Genomic DNA, 13,565 nt, shown 5'->3' with positions numbered 1-13,565 from the left:
CACAATCTATCAATATACGGACCAAAACATTCAACACCTGCCACATCCTTAGATGCCTAAGCATTTCCAATGTTAAAAACACCCTAAAGTTTAAGGCAAACACTGAAGGAAAAAAAGTCCATATTAAAATTGAGAACACACATCTCAATCATATAAAGAGGCAAAAATGATTAGCTGAGCTGTTTAGGTTCTGTTCCAGAACAAAATTAAAAAAACATTTTTAAACTGCAATGAGGATACCTTACTTAAAAACAAACAATGAAATGTTGCCATTATTATCAAACATATCTTGTAATCTTAAAGTATAATCAAAAGTTATCTAACACTTACAAAGCTACACCTGACAGGCATGATTCAAGTCACATGAAAGCAAAACACTGCACATAACACTTCCATCAGCACTTAAATGTTCCAACTTAAATTACGCATGAAAATGGAATCAAAGATCGAGTGATGGTATCTGATTCGTAAATCAAAGACTTAAGAAAAAAAGTACAAGAATAGTGCAAGAAAACCCAAATGATGAAAGAAGCAAACAATAACAAAAGAGCTATGGAAACACCATTCAAATCTCATTAAAACAGCTACAAATAAAACAGCAACATCAACAATGAATGGATGACAATCAACAGTAAATGTAACATTTCTGTACCTTCCTGGGAGCTGGGGTCTGCCTCATCATTTTGCAATAAAATACACAGAGGAATAAACAGAGAAAGACCTTCAGTGACAATCACATTCAGAGAGACAGAGACGAAACACCAAAAAAACGGCTCAGGTTCTGCGAGGTACAGTATCACAGCCTGGAGATGCTGGGGAAAAAAAAAAGCTTGCAAATGGCTGCAGGGACCCTTTGAAGGGGGTGAGGGTTGGGGAAATGATTTTTTTTTGCCTTCCTGTCCTTTGTGAACCTTTTGTCTGTCCACCTAAGCTGCTCACAGATCCCTCTTCCCTCCCAGAGCAATCCGCCACGGTGCTGGGCTAATCAGAACCGTGCCATCTTCTGCCGTTCCCCAGGCCGCAGCCCTGCACCTGCTCTCGCAAGCAAGCGGCCCCTCTGCCTCACTGCCGCGATTCTCCAACCACCGCCCTGCGCTCACATTACATCACCACCCACGGCCCCCCTCCCTCTCCGGCTCCGCCCGAGACAGGGAGCAGAGAGAGGAGGAGAGGATTGCACCAGTAATTGATTCGCAGCTTTGCTGTGCTCGGGAGGGAGACTGGGGGGGGGGGCGGGCAGGGGGCAGGATTGATGCAAGGCTCCTTTGTATCCTAGCAACACCCTGCGAGCTCTTTTGCTAGCTAATTAGAATGGAACACAAGTCCCTTCCCAAAACAATGGAACAGGGGACAACAGCCTGTGACATATGCGTGGGCTGAGAGCAAAGACGTCTGGGGCAGAAGCCCTTGGTGCAGCCTGCTTGCCAATACACAGTGCGGGCTGACTCTATTATTGGCCCTAAGTGATCGACACACGGCCCAATATTATGAGATGATCAACACCATAATATTGCTCGGCTGGACTCTGACCTGCACGATTATTTTTGTGGGTTGAGCTGTGAGCTGCACATTGCACACACTTGTCAAAGCAATTATTTTAGGACCCTAGAATTGTTTTTATTTATTAATGATCATTTAAGAAAATGCATATTTAACCTTGAGATGCGAGAAAGGTTACAGCCATTCATTTCAGATGTCAGGAAAATCTTCAAGTGTTGTAACTGTAGCATTAACTGCACAAATACAGATACACTGCTACTCTGATGTACTTGTGAGAATCTGCAGTGAAAAATTAATTTACATATTATACTCTTTGGAATTACCAGAGGGGAACAGAAAGCAGCTTTAAATGCTTTATAACATCTGTTTATGCAACACCAACATAATTTAAATGATGGAAAGAGTGTGTTTTTCCATAAGGGCAAAAACCCAACACCCTTTTTATCATATATATAGCACCTATTATTATAGAGCTCCTGTATATTAACTGAGACTGCATGACACAGACATTTCCAAAACCAGAATGGATTGCCAGAGTGATTTCATAGCAAAGCAATTTGTATTATTCCTAATCTATTGTAAGGCATCTGATATTCCGCCTGTGCTATCATGATGATAAGTTAAAAGGTCAAGATGTTTTGTTTTTTATTTTAAATCCCAGGCACAAAAATAGATATAAGAAGCAAGAGGCCCAACGTGGGCTGACAGGGAGAGAAGTGGAGGAGCCTGGCTCCTTTGTGCCGATACTCATGAAACTTCCTATTACACACACGGGGGTTTCCCTGAGCATCAGTATCATTAGCAGTACCCTGCTAATGGGGCTGTGCTGGGAGACCAGAATATTGCCTGCTTTCAGCTATATTGTTCATCAAGACAGATTTACTTTGCACAAGCACAGTCCTGTACAAAAGCTTCTGAGCTTAAAACCTTTTTTTTTCCCAAAGACTATTATATTGCCGTAGGATGGTTCTGTAATGTGCTCACTGACAGAAGGTGGAAAATCTATACTGTTAAAAAGAGAGAAGCATCTGTCCAGCTCTGGGCAGACGTGGTCTGGTGCAGTGAGAGATATTATTACAGTGTGAAGCCCCATTAGCACGGCAAAGTAATGCAACCTGATCACTTTTAACTTTTTTTGCAATCTGGATAGTTTATTTTTAGTGCAAGACAATGGATAAGGATGTGACAAGCATAAGAAAAATACAATAGTAACAGCTGGTTAGGTTTTGCAGCAGCTTGAAAAAACACAGCATCCTATGATGACCTTGAGTTGAACTGATTCCACAGAACTGAAATGTAATTTTATTCATCTTTCATATACAAAAATGAATACCGAATACATTTTATTCTTTAATGCTTTGAAATTCAGGATTCAGATCAGTCTGAACAAAAGCAGAATGGCATAAGGGATGAAGAAAACAGCGCATATCCTACAGATTCACTAAAGATTGTTCTTAAGCTTTGTTTTAGTTTGTTTGTTTTGCACTATTCAATGATATAACAAAATGCAGATATTTGCTAAGGAGAAATAATTTCCTAGGCTGTTAATTCTGCCTCCAAAATATCTTCTAGACCTCTCAGTCCAAGATTGGGATGTCGATCTACTTTGCAGCAGGACACTACACAAAGGCAACAAAAGAAAAAGCAGTCACACCACCCAGGTCTCAACTGCATCATCCCATTTGCAAGCAAACGTACTCAGCACAACTTCAACCCATAAAAACCTCTCACAGAGCCTGAAGCAGGACCACTTCAAAATGTCAAGGAAGAAATGAAACATGCAGGACTTGTTTCCCAGATTAAGACATGAGGAGCATTATAGAGGATCAACAGAAGGGGGTGTAGTTGGCAAGGAAACAGCCTCAGAAGAGAGTAAAGGCAGACAGCAGGGAATTCAGACTCATATTTACCCACAGTGAGGGATTCAATACATGCTGCTTTCTGGAGAAAAAAAAACACTGAAAGGAAATCTGGCCCAAATGCTTTGTAAGAACAGTACCTACAGACGTACTTAAAGGAATACATTACATTAAAGATAAAGTAAAACAAGCCTTCTCAGATTCTGCTTTGCATCCAAACCCAAGCGTTAAGATGACATGATTCCTAAATATTCTGCTCCTGAACACTGCCCTTTCAAGCTTTTTATGCTGTGGTGTTAAGATATGAAAAGGCTATGGTCTGCCCGAGCTGATCTCTCACACACAGCCTTCGTTGCTCTCGGAGAAACCCAAGTCCCACGAGGCAAATATTACAAGCCTACTACCCGACTTCACAAAAACAAAAACATGATCACACTCTTTTAAAAGGTCAGTTGAACACTCTGTCATTTCTGGCAAACAAATAGAACTCATCACTTAAGTCAAGCTACCAAACAAATAATAGGATATAACAGGAACAACCCATGAAAGACCGAAAAGAAAAACCTCAATACGAGAGTGAAAGATCTCCCAGGAGTGCACCCAGACCAGCTCTGCATGTCTCCTCCAGTTTACTCGGAGTAAAAGCCACACACTCCACAGACCAACACAAACCATGGAGCTTTCAAGCTGCCCTGGTGCAGCCCCGTACCTCTCGCGCACGCGAACGAGAGGCAGACGCCAGACAGAGCCTGCAGCGGACAGGAGGAAAGGAGGCAGGCAGAGGACGCACACCGTGCAGACGTAGGAACGTACAGAGGCCCGCAGGCTCCGCGGACTGGCAGGGCAGGAGAAGCTGCTCAGGAAGGAAGAAAACGGGCACGCCATCATCCCCACCTGTCACAGCCTGTGACATCGGGCAACAGTCACCTGGTCCTGAACAGAGTCCAAATCTTCCTCCTCACGCCTATCGCTTTCCAGATCTCACTCTGAGCTCTGCTCCCTGTCAGAAGTGGTGACCAAGCTGGGGTTGAGGTGCATTCGCCCTCTCTCTCAGAAGGAGGATTCTGAAGGTGGAAGGAATAAGTGCTGCAGCAGCACTATGGCCTTCCCACAGAAATCTCCAGCCATCCCGAAGGAGAAACCCAATCTTTCCGTTTAGGCCATTCTGCCTATCTCCCACCCTCACAGACTCTGACACCGCAGTTAATATTATAATATTTAGACACTTTTATCAAGAGCAGAAATCCTAGCGCATATACAAATATTCTTTTGCCATTTCAGACACAAATAAACTAATAAATGTTTTTTAATAAAATGTTCTTTATATTTGTGTTTAATGAATGCACACCTGTTTTTTTGCATAAAAAATGCGAGGCAAAATCCACAAAACATAAATGTACCAAGTACATTCAAAATGTATTTTTTCTTGGGAAGCGTTTTGGTCTTTTTTCTATTTTGGAAACATTTCTGTTTACACAGAAAAGGCTTTTGCTTCTTTAACATGCCTCAAGAACACAAAGCCCGACATTTCGTAATCCATACACTAGTAAAATGCCCACAATCTCAGGTAAATGTGTTTTTTTTTTTCAAAATAGAGGTGCATAAGATACAGAACTAACCTCTTGGCAGTGTTTCCCATAAGTATCAAAGCTTCAAAACATAAAACAAATTCTCTGCTTCCGATAGCTTTTTTAAAAATCCCACCTGCCCATGTACGTGATACACCTACTAATGTTTTGGGCTGGAGATGATCACAGACGGTTGCGCAGGCAGAGCTCATAACATGCCAGGGAGTCACATGCTGTTTGTGTTATCGTTGGTTTCACAAAGTGGCTGAACATACACACGCATGGACATGAGGGGACAGCAGAAGTTAACAACAGTAACATGGCGATAAGGGATGGAGTTGCTCTGTCATGCAGCCTGATGGTCTGTGATGATACACGTTAAAAGAAGCATGCACCACCTTTTTTGGTTTCACTCCTCGCTGCATGGTTGGGAGGGCAAAGGTCAGAGGTTAGAGGTTGCTGTTAGACTGGAATTATGGAAGCTTTGTGATTACTTAGTGCTGTCTCTGGCTGGCAAGAGAAGATGCAGTGCGTCTTGGTCAACAGCAATACAGAGAGACTTACATTAAGATCATCAAGAAAGAGTTTCTTGTGCAAGAATATGTACAAAAAAAGTTATAATCTTTTTGGAAAGAAAGAAGGTAATACTGTATAACCAGCACAATACATCCATCTTTTTTAACTGATATTTTAACCTATTGAAATATTCTCTTAAAACAAAACTTGTTAGTCTCGATAATGAATAACATTTCTCCACTCAGGTGTACCAGGTAATAACGATCAAAGTGACTCTTAATTCAGTCCCAACCGTTCATGCGGCACTATGTACTGATCATCACCCAAGTAGCAAGAGAGCCTCTGTCTGAAGTAAGCTGTAAGCACCACAAAGGGCATTTCTGATGACTCGTCTGTATACCATCGAGCACTCCAGTTCGGAGTTTTGTAAAGTTATTTGTTCTGAAACTTGAAATTTCACAGCTACATCACGGTATTCCACGTATACTTGTAATTTCACAGCTGTCTATGTAAATTGTGAAGGAAGTGCTGTCCAAGAGGATCTTCCACGTACTGCCAGGTAAAGCATATAGTACAAGAATCCAAAGTGGTGCGTGAGAGGTTTCTACACAAACCAACTTCAAAATACACACCACGTTTTTCTAACCAAACGTTTATCACAGTTTAGAAGTAGAAATGTAAGACCTGCTTCACAGTCAATGACGGTTATTTGTGGTTTTGTGTTAACTGGAAGGGGGGCATTGTGTTTCAAGGTTTAGAACCACTGGAACAGAGTGAGGGGCTTGAAAGATTCAAGACACATGACTTGATGAGCCAAGTGACCTCATCACATTGGTGAACATCATTTTCTTACTCGTATGTGCTGGAAGCACTTACTTAAACCTCACTATGTAACTTCTACAAATTTACAATATACATTTAACTTTTTTACTTATTTTACTTTTAACAAAAAAAACTTTTACCTTTACAAATAATAGTAATTTTCTCCCTTCAGCTTTTGTTTCTACGGTTACATTATGTTTTTATGCAATTAACTATGTACATTGTGCCAGCATACATGGGAGGTAGCGAGTGGAAATGCAATGATTGAGCAGAAACAAAGCAAACAGCAATCCACACAAAAAGACTGTTTTATCTTCAATCACAGAGTGCACTCAGGTCTCAGTGAGGTTATAAATCCAGGCTTGCCAGCACTTGCTTATCAATTCTTCAAATAATAATATTACAATTACTTAAAATTTCTCTTATGTGCTTGGGAAGCTTTTTTAAAATAATATATAGTATATGTATGAAAGAATGAAGAGTTTGTTGAACTCATTCCAAAAATGCCAAACTACTGTGAATCCCAGAGCAGGTGGACACGCTGGAGCCCCAAGTGTTTGAGACAATATACACTGACACCACTGGCCGGTACAGCAGCACAGTCTCCAGACACTACCCCCACCTACTGAATACATCCACAGAATGTCTTAGCTTACCTGATAGCTAACAACACGAAAGGGCTGAAATGGTTTCCTATATTTGTCCTGGAAAAGACTGGATGGGAGATTTTATAAGTGGCGTCCAGATGAGTCTGTGGGCACGACTGTCCCCTTTACATTTTACATGAAACTGTCGGACATTAACAGTTAGTTTAGAAATGTTTTTCAGTACAACTAAAATAACAAAACAAAAAAATACAACAAAAAAGTACAACAAATAAAGTGTTTTTGTATTTAGGGGTTCAAAACCTCTGGCTGGGAGTGGACCTGGAACATATCCCTCTCCATTCATTTGAGTTTCAGAAATGCATTTGCATCTTTGCTCTGCTGTGGACCCATTGGATGGCCACTCATTTCCAAGCAGAGACTGAAGGAAAGCCTCAGACCAAATGACCACAACAAGAAGGTGTCACTACCCCCTCTAGTGGAACAAAAATAAACAAAAATGTTCCTTGCTTATTTTATCACGTGATTGCATTATGACTACTTAAAAGTAATAAAATAATCACACTGGACATAAGGCATGCAACATTATGAAAACTGTGTATGCGGTTTATTTTATATTGCTGACAAGCAATAAAATTAGTCTGTCATTTCTAGCAGACATCTAATATGGATATACTGCATAATAGATCATATCAGCACTACAGTGCTAAACAACAACATTAATAACTGCTGCAACAAAGAAATTAATATCTTAATTAAGAATTAATTTGTTGATTTTCTGAATTTGTTGAAAATCTGAGATATTTTGCAATAATTAAAATAAGTCAATATAAAGGCAAATGGTCCCAAATTAAAGCAGTAAGACAGTAAAACAGCTTTAACAAGCTGAAGATTATGAATGTCAGGAGGTCATTGGTTCTGGTTTCACATTACACCGTATAAATGGCTGACCCTGCGCTCTGACCCCAATCTTCTCTCCCTGTCTGTGTGTCTCATGGAGAGCAAGCTGGGGTGTGTGAAAAGACAAATTCCTAATACAAGAAATTGTATACGGCCAATAAAGTGATCTTCTCTTGAAGACATTAGCACTGGTACCCTGTGCTGAACACAATTAATTAAATTAGTAACAGCTTTAAATAAAGTGTGACAATATGTCTGTGACTGTATCACTAGCCTGGAAGTTGCCATAGGTAGGGTACTTTTTAAATCCTGGAGTAATAAAGCAGTACATACAGAGCACTGAGCAGCAGCTGCAGTTGACATCTTTCTCTGTGACCTGAATTCTCGTCCACAAATTGCTCACTCTGCATCTGTGGAATTGGCTGTAACTGCAAGGCAGAGTCTTGCCAACATGCAGAGATTAGGAATTGGGCAAACACAAAAGTAAGAGCATCTGGCAACCTTCGGCACAGCTGTTTTACTGCACTTGTACAGTTATCTTTCTGCCACTCAAAGATTTCTCTTAGCAGTTCGGCCTCAAATCTGCATTACTGCTGCACTCAATCTAGAGCTAAAACATTTTCTGACCTTCAGTCAGATAATGACTGCCACATTCACTCTGTGTTTCACAGGTCAACAGACACTGTCAATCGATCAATTTATAGCCTAGTAGCTTTGTTGCTTAGGAAGTGGCTCAGGTAGCCCTAAGAAACACATAACTTGAGCAGGTTGAAAGGGAGATCAATAAGAAAGGCCTTTGATGCACTATCAAGGAGTTCAGGCTCCTGATAAGGTCCACTGGGGCCTGGCCAAGGGGGAAGGTCAGGGAGAAGCGAAGGTGGAGGATTTCCGTCCAGCCCTGGTGTCCCAGAGCACAGATCAGGAGAAGAGGAGAGACGGAGGAGGACTGAAAAGACTGACAGCAAACGGGGAGACCACCAAACCAAGTCAACATCGAGTCAGCACACACCAGGCTTTAATTATATAATGTTTCATGGACAGTGTTTCCAATAAGTCAGCAGGCAACTCCAAGTCTCGTTCTCTTTACCAAGGTGACTTACCTTTGGCAGGTTCAGGATGTTCAGGGATAAAACAGTAGCTAGCTGGAGTTATTACACCGTAAGCAATCTTGCACAGGCTTGTGAAGCAATTTTATAAAGAACACATTAGAAAATACCTTTGTCAAACAAGCAAAGTTTTCTCACTCACCAGCTTGCTTGTTTTAGGCGTTTCCAAAAGCTCTGTAAGATTAAAAAAAACACAGATCACTGTTACAGTTTGCAAATGTTTTCTAACTTGTATACAGCACACAACGGAGTACACTAGCACTCAACTATTCAAGAAATAACCTCATGACTTTTAACAGCTTTGAAAAAAACATTCAAATCTGCAGCATTCACACACAAATTCATGATTGATCTACCTTTAATTTAGGTGACTTAGTGTCTCTCCGAGGAAACTATGTGTTTGAACTACAAGAACGTGAGGTGGGCTGGAAGGAAGGGGATTTTGCAATTCAGTATTCAATGATTCTGTTGAATGTTTGGATTGGTTGCTTTTAGGTTAAAGGATTTGTGAACCATCTTTCTGAACCACAAACACATTCACTGCACCCTCTCACTCCAACACCTTCTTTTGGACCCAATAATGGCATTACTGCATAGGACAGCTACTGGCAGTGATGTTTACTTACAAAGGGAAATACATTAAAAAATAGAGTATTATACTGTAGATGCATTTTTGAAAAAGAAAGCTTTGAAAGCATCCCATGGACAATTATCCACAGAATGTTTTCATTTGTTTCATTCTTGTGAAAGGTAAAAGAAACAGGTCATATTATCATAAAGAGCACTATATCAAATCATCAGCAGGTGTTTATGGGAAAATGTATGGACGCTTTTACTCTCGTACTCACTCCCCTTGAAAAAGCATCAAGACCCTTTAAAGCTTGTGGGCATTAAACCTGTGAAGGTCCACACAACTGATGTTATATACAGTACACAACCTACTCCCCACAGTCAAAGCCAAAAAAGAAAAAGGACTAAATAGATCATTCATCCATCCATTTTCTATCCACTTCTTCCAATTTCAGATCACAAGGCAGCTGGAGCTTATCCCTGCAAGCAAAGGGCACAAGGCAGAGTGCACCCATTACAGGACTCTAGTCCATCGCTGTTGAACTGTGGAAATAAACTGGAGCACCCAGAGGACACTCCATGCAAATAGCACCCCACTCTGAGACAGCAATACTAACCACTGCACCCCAATGCCACCCTCTACATAATTCATATGAAAGAAAGACAGAAAAGGTCATGACCGCCTAAGCATTCAGACCCTTTGCTGTGTTTATCTTGGGGACAATGCAATCAGCTGGACAGTATGTCAGTAAAGTGCAGTCCAATGCGATCTGTTGAAAAGACTCTTGTTAAATCAAATTGGAAGAGACAAAACAAACATCAGCTGATCGTCAGGCTTTATTACAGAAAGGGTTCATTCTTGTCTCTCAATAGAGGGTTAGATGGCTCCAAGCAAAACCTACTAGCTAAGTAAAGAGCAATCAACAGCAGACAGAAGCTGCCTTCCTTGCACAGCTGTAATTTAACAAGTCCTTTTACAGTCCACATCCACACTAATGGTTCTAAGTCATCAGCTACACAATAAATACAACACATTAACAACGTGGATAAATATTTAATTACATTTAAGATCATTTTTACCAGAAAATCCTTTCCATAATTTGAACACATTCAGAGTACACAATTGCTGAAAGGAAGGAAGTTCTTGCTTAAAAAGAGAAATGTAGATAATGTAACTCTAAAAAGGGGGAAGTAGACTTTTTTTGTTATAGTTACTGACCTAGAAAAGTATCAAAAAGAGAAATATGCATGGGCATATGCTGAAACGATATATTTAATTAAGACTTCCCTGTTAAAAATCCACACATAACAGAGGTAAACGAGCTCTGTTAGTGCAGTGCTTGACAACAGATGAAACCGTGCAGCCCCTCCCGTCAGTGTGAGAGAGCTGTACAGACAAGGAGGCTGAAAACTGCAAAGCCTGACAATGCAGCAAAACTAGAGGTAGTCATGGCAACAGCAGCCACCATGGAATGCCAGGCATTCCTAAATACATCAGACCATAAGAGCCCTGAGATCCTCTTTAATTATGACTTGTCCTTTTGATCATTTCTCTTTCCTTTCTAATTTTATTACTTTACTAAACCAAAGGTGTCTTCTAAAAGTACAATAAGTATAATATTGGCGGAAATATGCAAGCTTCAGAATTTGTTAGGGAGTAAAAAGATTTAAAAGCCAGTACTGTTTTGGACAAGGTTTCAAGGAGCAGGAGAATCCATTACCCAAGTGATGGAAAGGTTAAAATGTGGAGGAAGAAAGGGACTGCAACTGCTCCAGAGAACACTATCTCATCGGTGAAGCATGGTGGAGGTAACATAGTTGTATAGCTGCCAATGGAACCATCTAATCCTTTATTGATGATGTAACTGATGATGGCAGCAGCAGCATGACTTCTAAAATTCACAGAAACATCTGGTCTGCTTATGTAGAAGAAAACGCTTCCACACTTCTTGGCTGGGACTTCACCATGCAGCCCGACATTGAGCCAGAACATGGCCTCTTCAACCAAGGAGTTCATCAGGAGGAAAAGTTTTAGGTCAAACCAATCTCGAGATCAAGGGATTTAAATCCAATTGAGCAGCATTTTACATGTTGAAGAAAAAAAGTCAGGAAAACCCAAGCCGCAGCATTTAAACCTTGGAAAAACATATCATTACACAGAATTTGGCGTGCTAGTGTTGTCATAGATTTCATGCAGTTATTGCCTCAAAGGGATAGACCTAAATCTAAAAAAAATACTCAGAATTCAAACCTACAACAATTTAAGCATAAAATGTCATTGAACTGTGCCACAGTCTATTATTTTTCTAAATCTTTCAACAACAGTTCCAAAGAGAAGAAAATATTAAGACGACAGAAGACTGACATCACTGCGGCAGCGAAGGCAGCTGAAGAACATTACATCAGCAGACCTCCTGGAGAATCTTGAAAAGGGCTTTTGTTTTCTCTGCCTTGATGGTCCCCATGGAAACCAACAGTGAAACAAATAGTGAGAAAAAGGTTAGAGCTGAATATTTTCTTCTGGCTCTAGAGGCCATCCCAGAAAACACAGCTGGGGAAAAGTTAAAAAGCAGCATAAAGACCACTGTATACATTATAGTTCATATTAATTGGCCTTTGTGAAGTTAGTGACAACAATATCTATAACTGACGCAGCTCCTTTGTTATTAAACTAAAAATACATTTATTTGATAATCACTGCTGTGCAGTAGCAGGTCCTGCGGCATTCATACAGTCTGGCAACAGCAGAAATATAAAACTGAACTTTGGGCAAAAACCTATCAAAAGACTGAAGCTAAAGCACATGGCTGCCCTGCAGAGCAAGTCACTCCCACAGTAGCAGCATGACAAAGCTCTGACCTGCAGCACCCTTGTCTTACACTGTACAACAACACCAGGCTCCAAGTGTGCTGTTGTGTGTATCCTGTCCTCACACAAAACCAATTAGCCTGTAATTAAAAAAATAAATTAAATGCAACAGGCCAAATATTGAAGACACAGACACAATTAAATCCCCAAGTGACGCAAAGGAGATTTGAGAGTATGAACTGTGCGTGTAAGGCTCAAGCAGGTACTGCAGGCAGGCAGCCTGTTTTGCAATCAGCTGGCTTGTCAGCAGCAGCAGCACTGCACACTCACCTCACGCTGCACAGAACAGCTATCGTATTTTTTCTACTGCTCTCTATCTTTTTATCATGTTGAGAGCTAAACATTTACTGCAAAATGGTAATTTGCATGTTTTGTGGCACAAAAGGAATTCCTAAAATTCCAGCTATATTGGGGTACAATCTCCTTTTCCAAAATCAAAATCTGCTTCCCTTTCCTTACAGGGAATAATGCCGCTTTTTGTCTTATTCCAGTATGTTAAAACTTACGTTAAACCCTAAATCACTAACACTGTGTGAACATTGTTAATATCACTAGTTTTGTTACTTTTCATAGACTCAAAATACTCAACACTTCCATGTGGAAAAAATGAGCAATGTTTATATTCGAACACACGCAGGACAGGAGTTTACAGCACAAAGCAGACACAATGAAGGAGGACCAGCAAGACTCTGTGCGCTCTGGGAATATTTCTGGACTCCCAAGCACCTTGGGACCAGTCTTCAGCAAGGCCGTATTCTGAACTTCAATACACAGGACATGAAACGTCGATCACCTCTCTCCTCTGGTTAGACATGTAAAAGCTATGCTCCCGCAGGCCTCATTACCTCGTTTGGGGACTTTGGGCACTGATGATTCTGGGGTCTCTGGAGAAGTAGTGTCTGCTCCATCATCAACCATCTGGATCTAAAAACAGAGGTCAACAAGGTCGGTTAGGATGACATTTTCAGAACTGGACTTCAACTGGAAACTTTCTGTTTCAGAACTGGACTTCAAGTTTTATTGTGCTCCTATGAATAACAACTGTACAAATGGATACTTATAGTACGTGCAATTTGATAATAGTTCCAAATAGTTCCTTGAACATGAGACCTATCTTTTTAAGAAATCCACTTTTCTCAAGGTTTGGTTTATGCTGAGAAATAATCCCCTCATCTGATTAATATAACCATGGATGTGAAGAGCTGTGAATGAGGAAGCCTGGGTCTAGATACAACAGACTGCTACATGTTA

The 13,565-nt window shown here is 40.6% G+C and overlaps 1 protein-coding gene across 5 annotated transcripts in view; it reads right to left on the bottom strand.

Moving 5' to 3' along the window:
• Positions 1-13,565, bottom strand: part of dctn1b (dynactin 1b) — a 79,780-nt gene that overhangs the window by 41,246 nt on the left and 24,969 nt on the right. For 4 of the 5 annotated variants that reach the window (XM_015343824.2, XM_015343821.2, XM_015343822.2 and 1 more), the window contains exons 3-6: positions 13,160-13,238; positions 9,019-9,050; positions 5,326-5,346; positions 653-670 (exon numbers count right to left, since the gene is read on the bottom strand). In XM_015343824.2, the coding sequence (XP_015199310.2) occupies positions 653-670; positions 5,326-5,346; positions 9,019-9,050; positions 13,160-13,238 (150 nt within the window). The remainder of the gene's footprint in view (positions 1-652; positions 671-5,325; positions 5,347-9,018; positions 9,051-13,159; positions 13,239-13,565) is intronic. The other variant, XM_015343825.2, reaches the window with a different exon arrangement.

Source organism: Lepisosteus oculatus, chromosome 1 (genome assembly GCF_040954835.1).
Source record: "Lepisosteus oculatus isolate fLepOcu1 chromosome 1, fLepOcu1.hap2, whole genome shotgun sequence".
Lineage (NCBI taxonomy): Eukaryota > Metazoa > Chordata > Actinopteri > Semionotiformes > Lepisosteidae > Lepisosteus > Lepisosteus oculatus.
The sequence above is the reverse complement of the archived record's forward strand: the minus strand, read 5'-3'. Positions and strand labels throughout refer to the sequence as shown.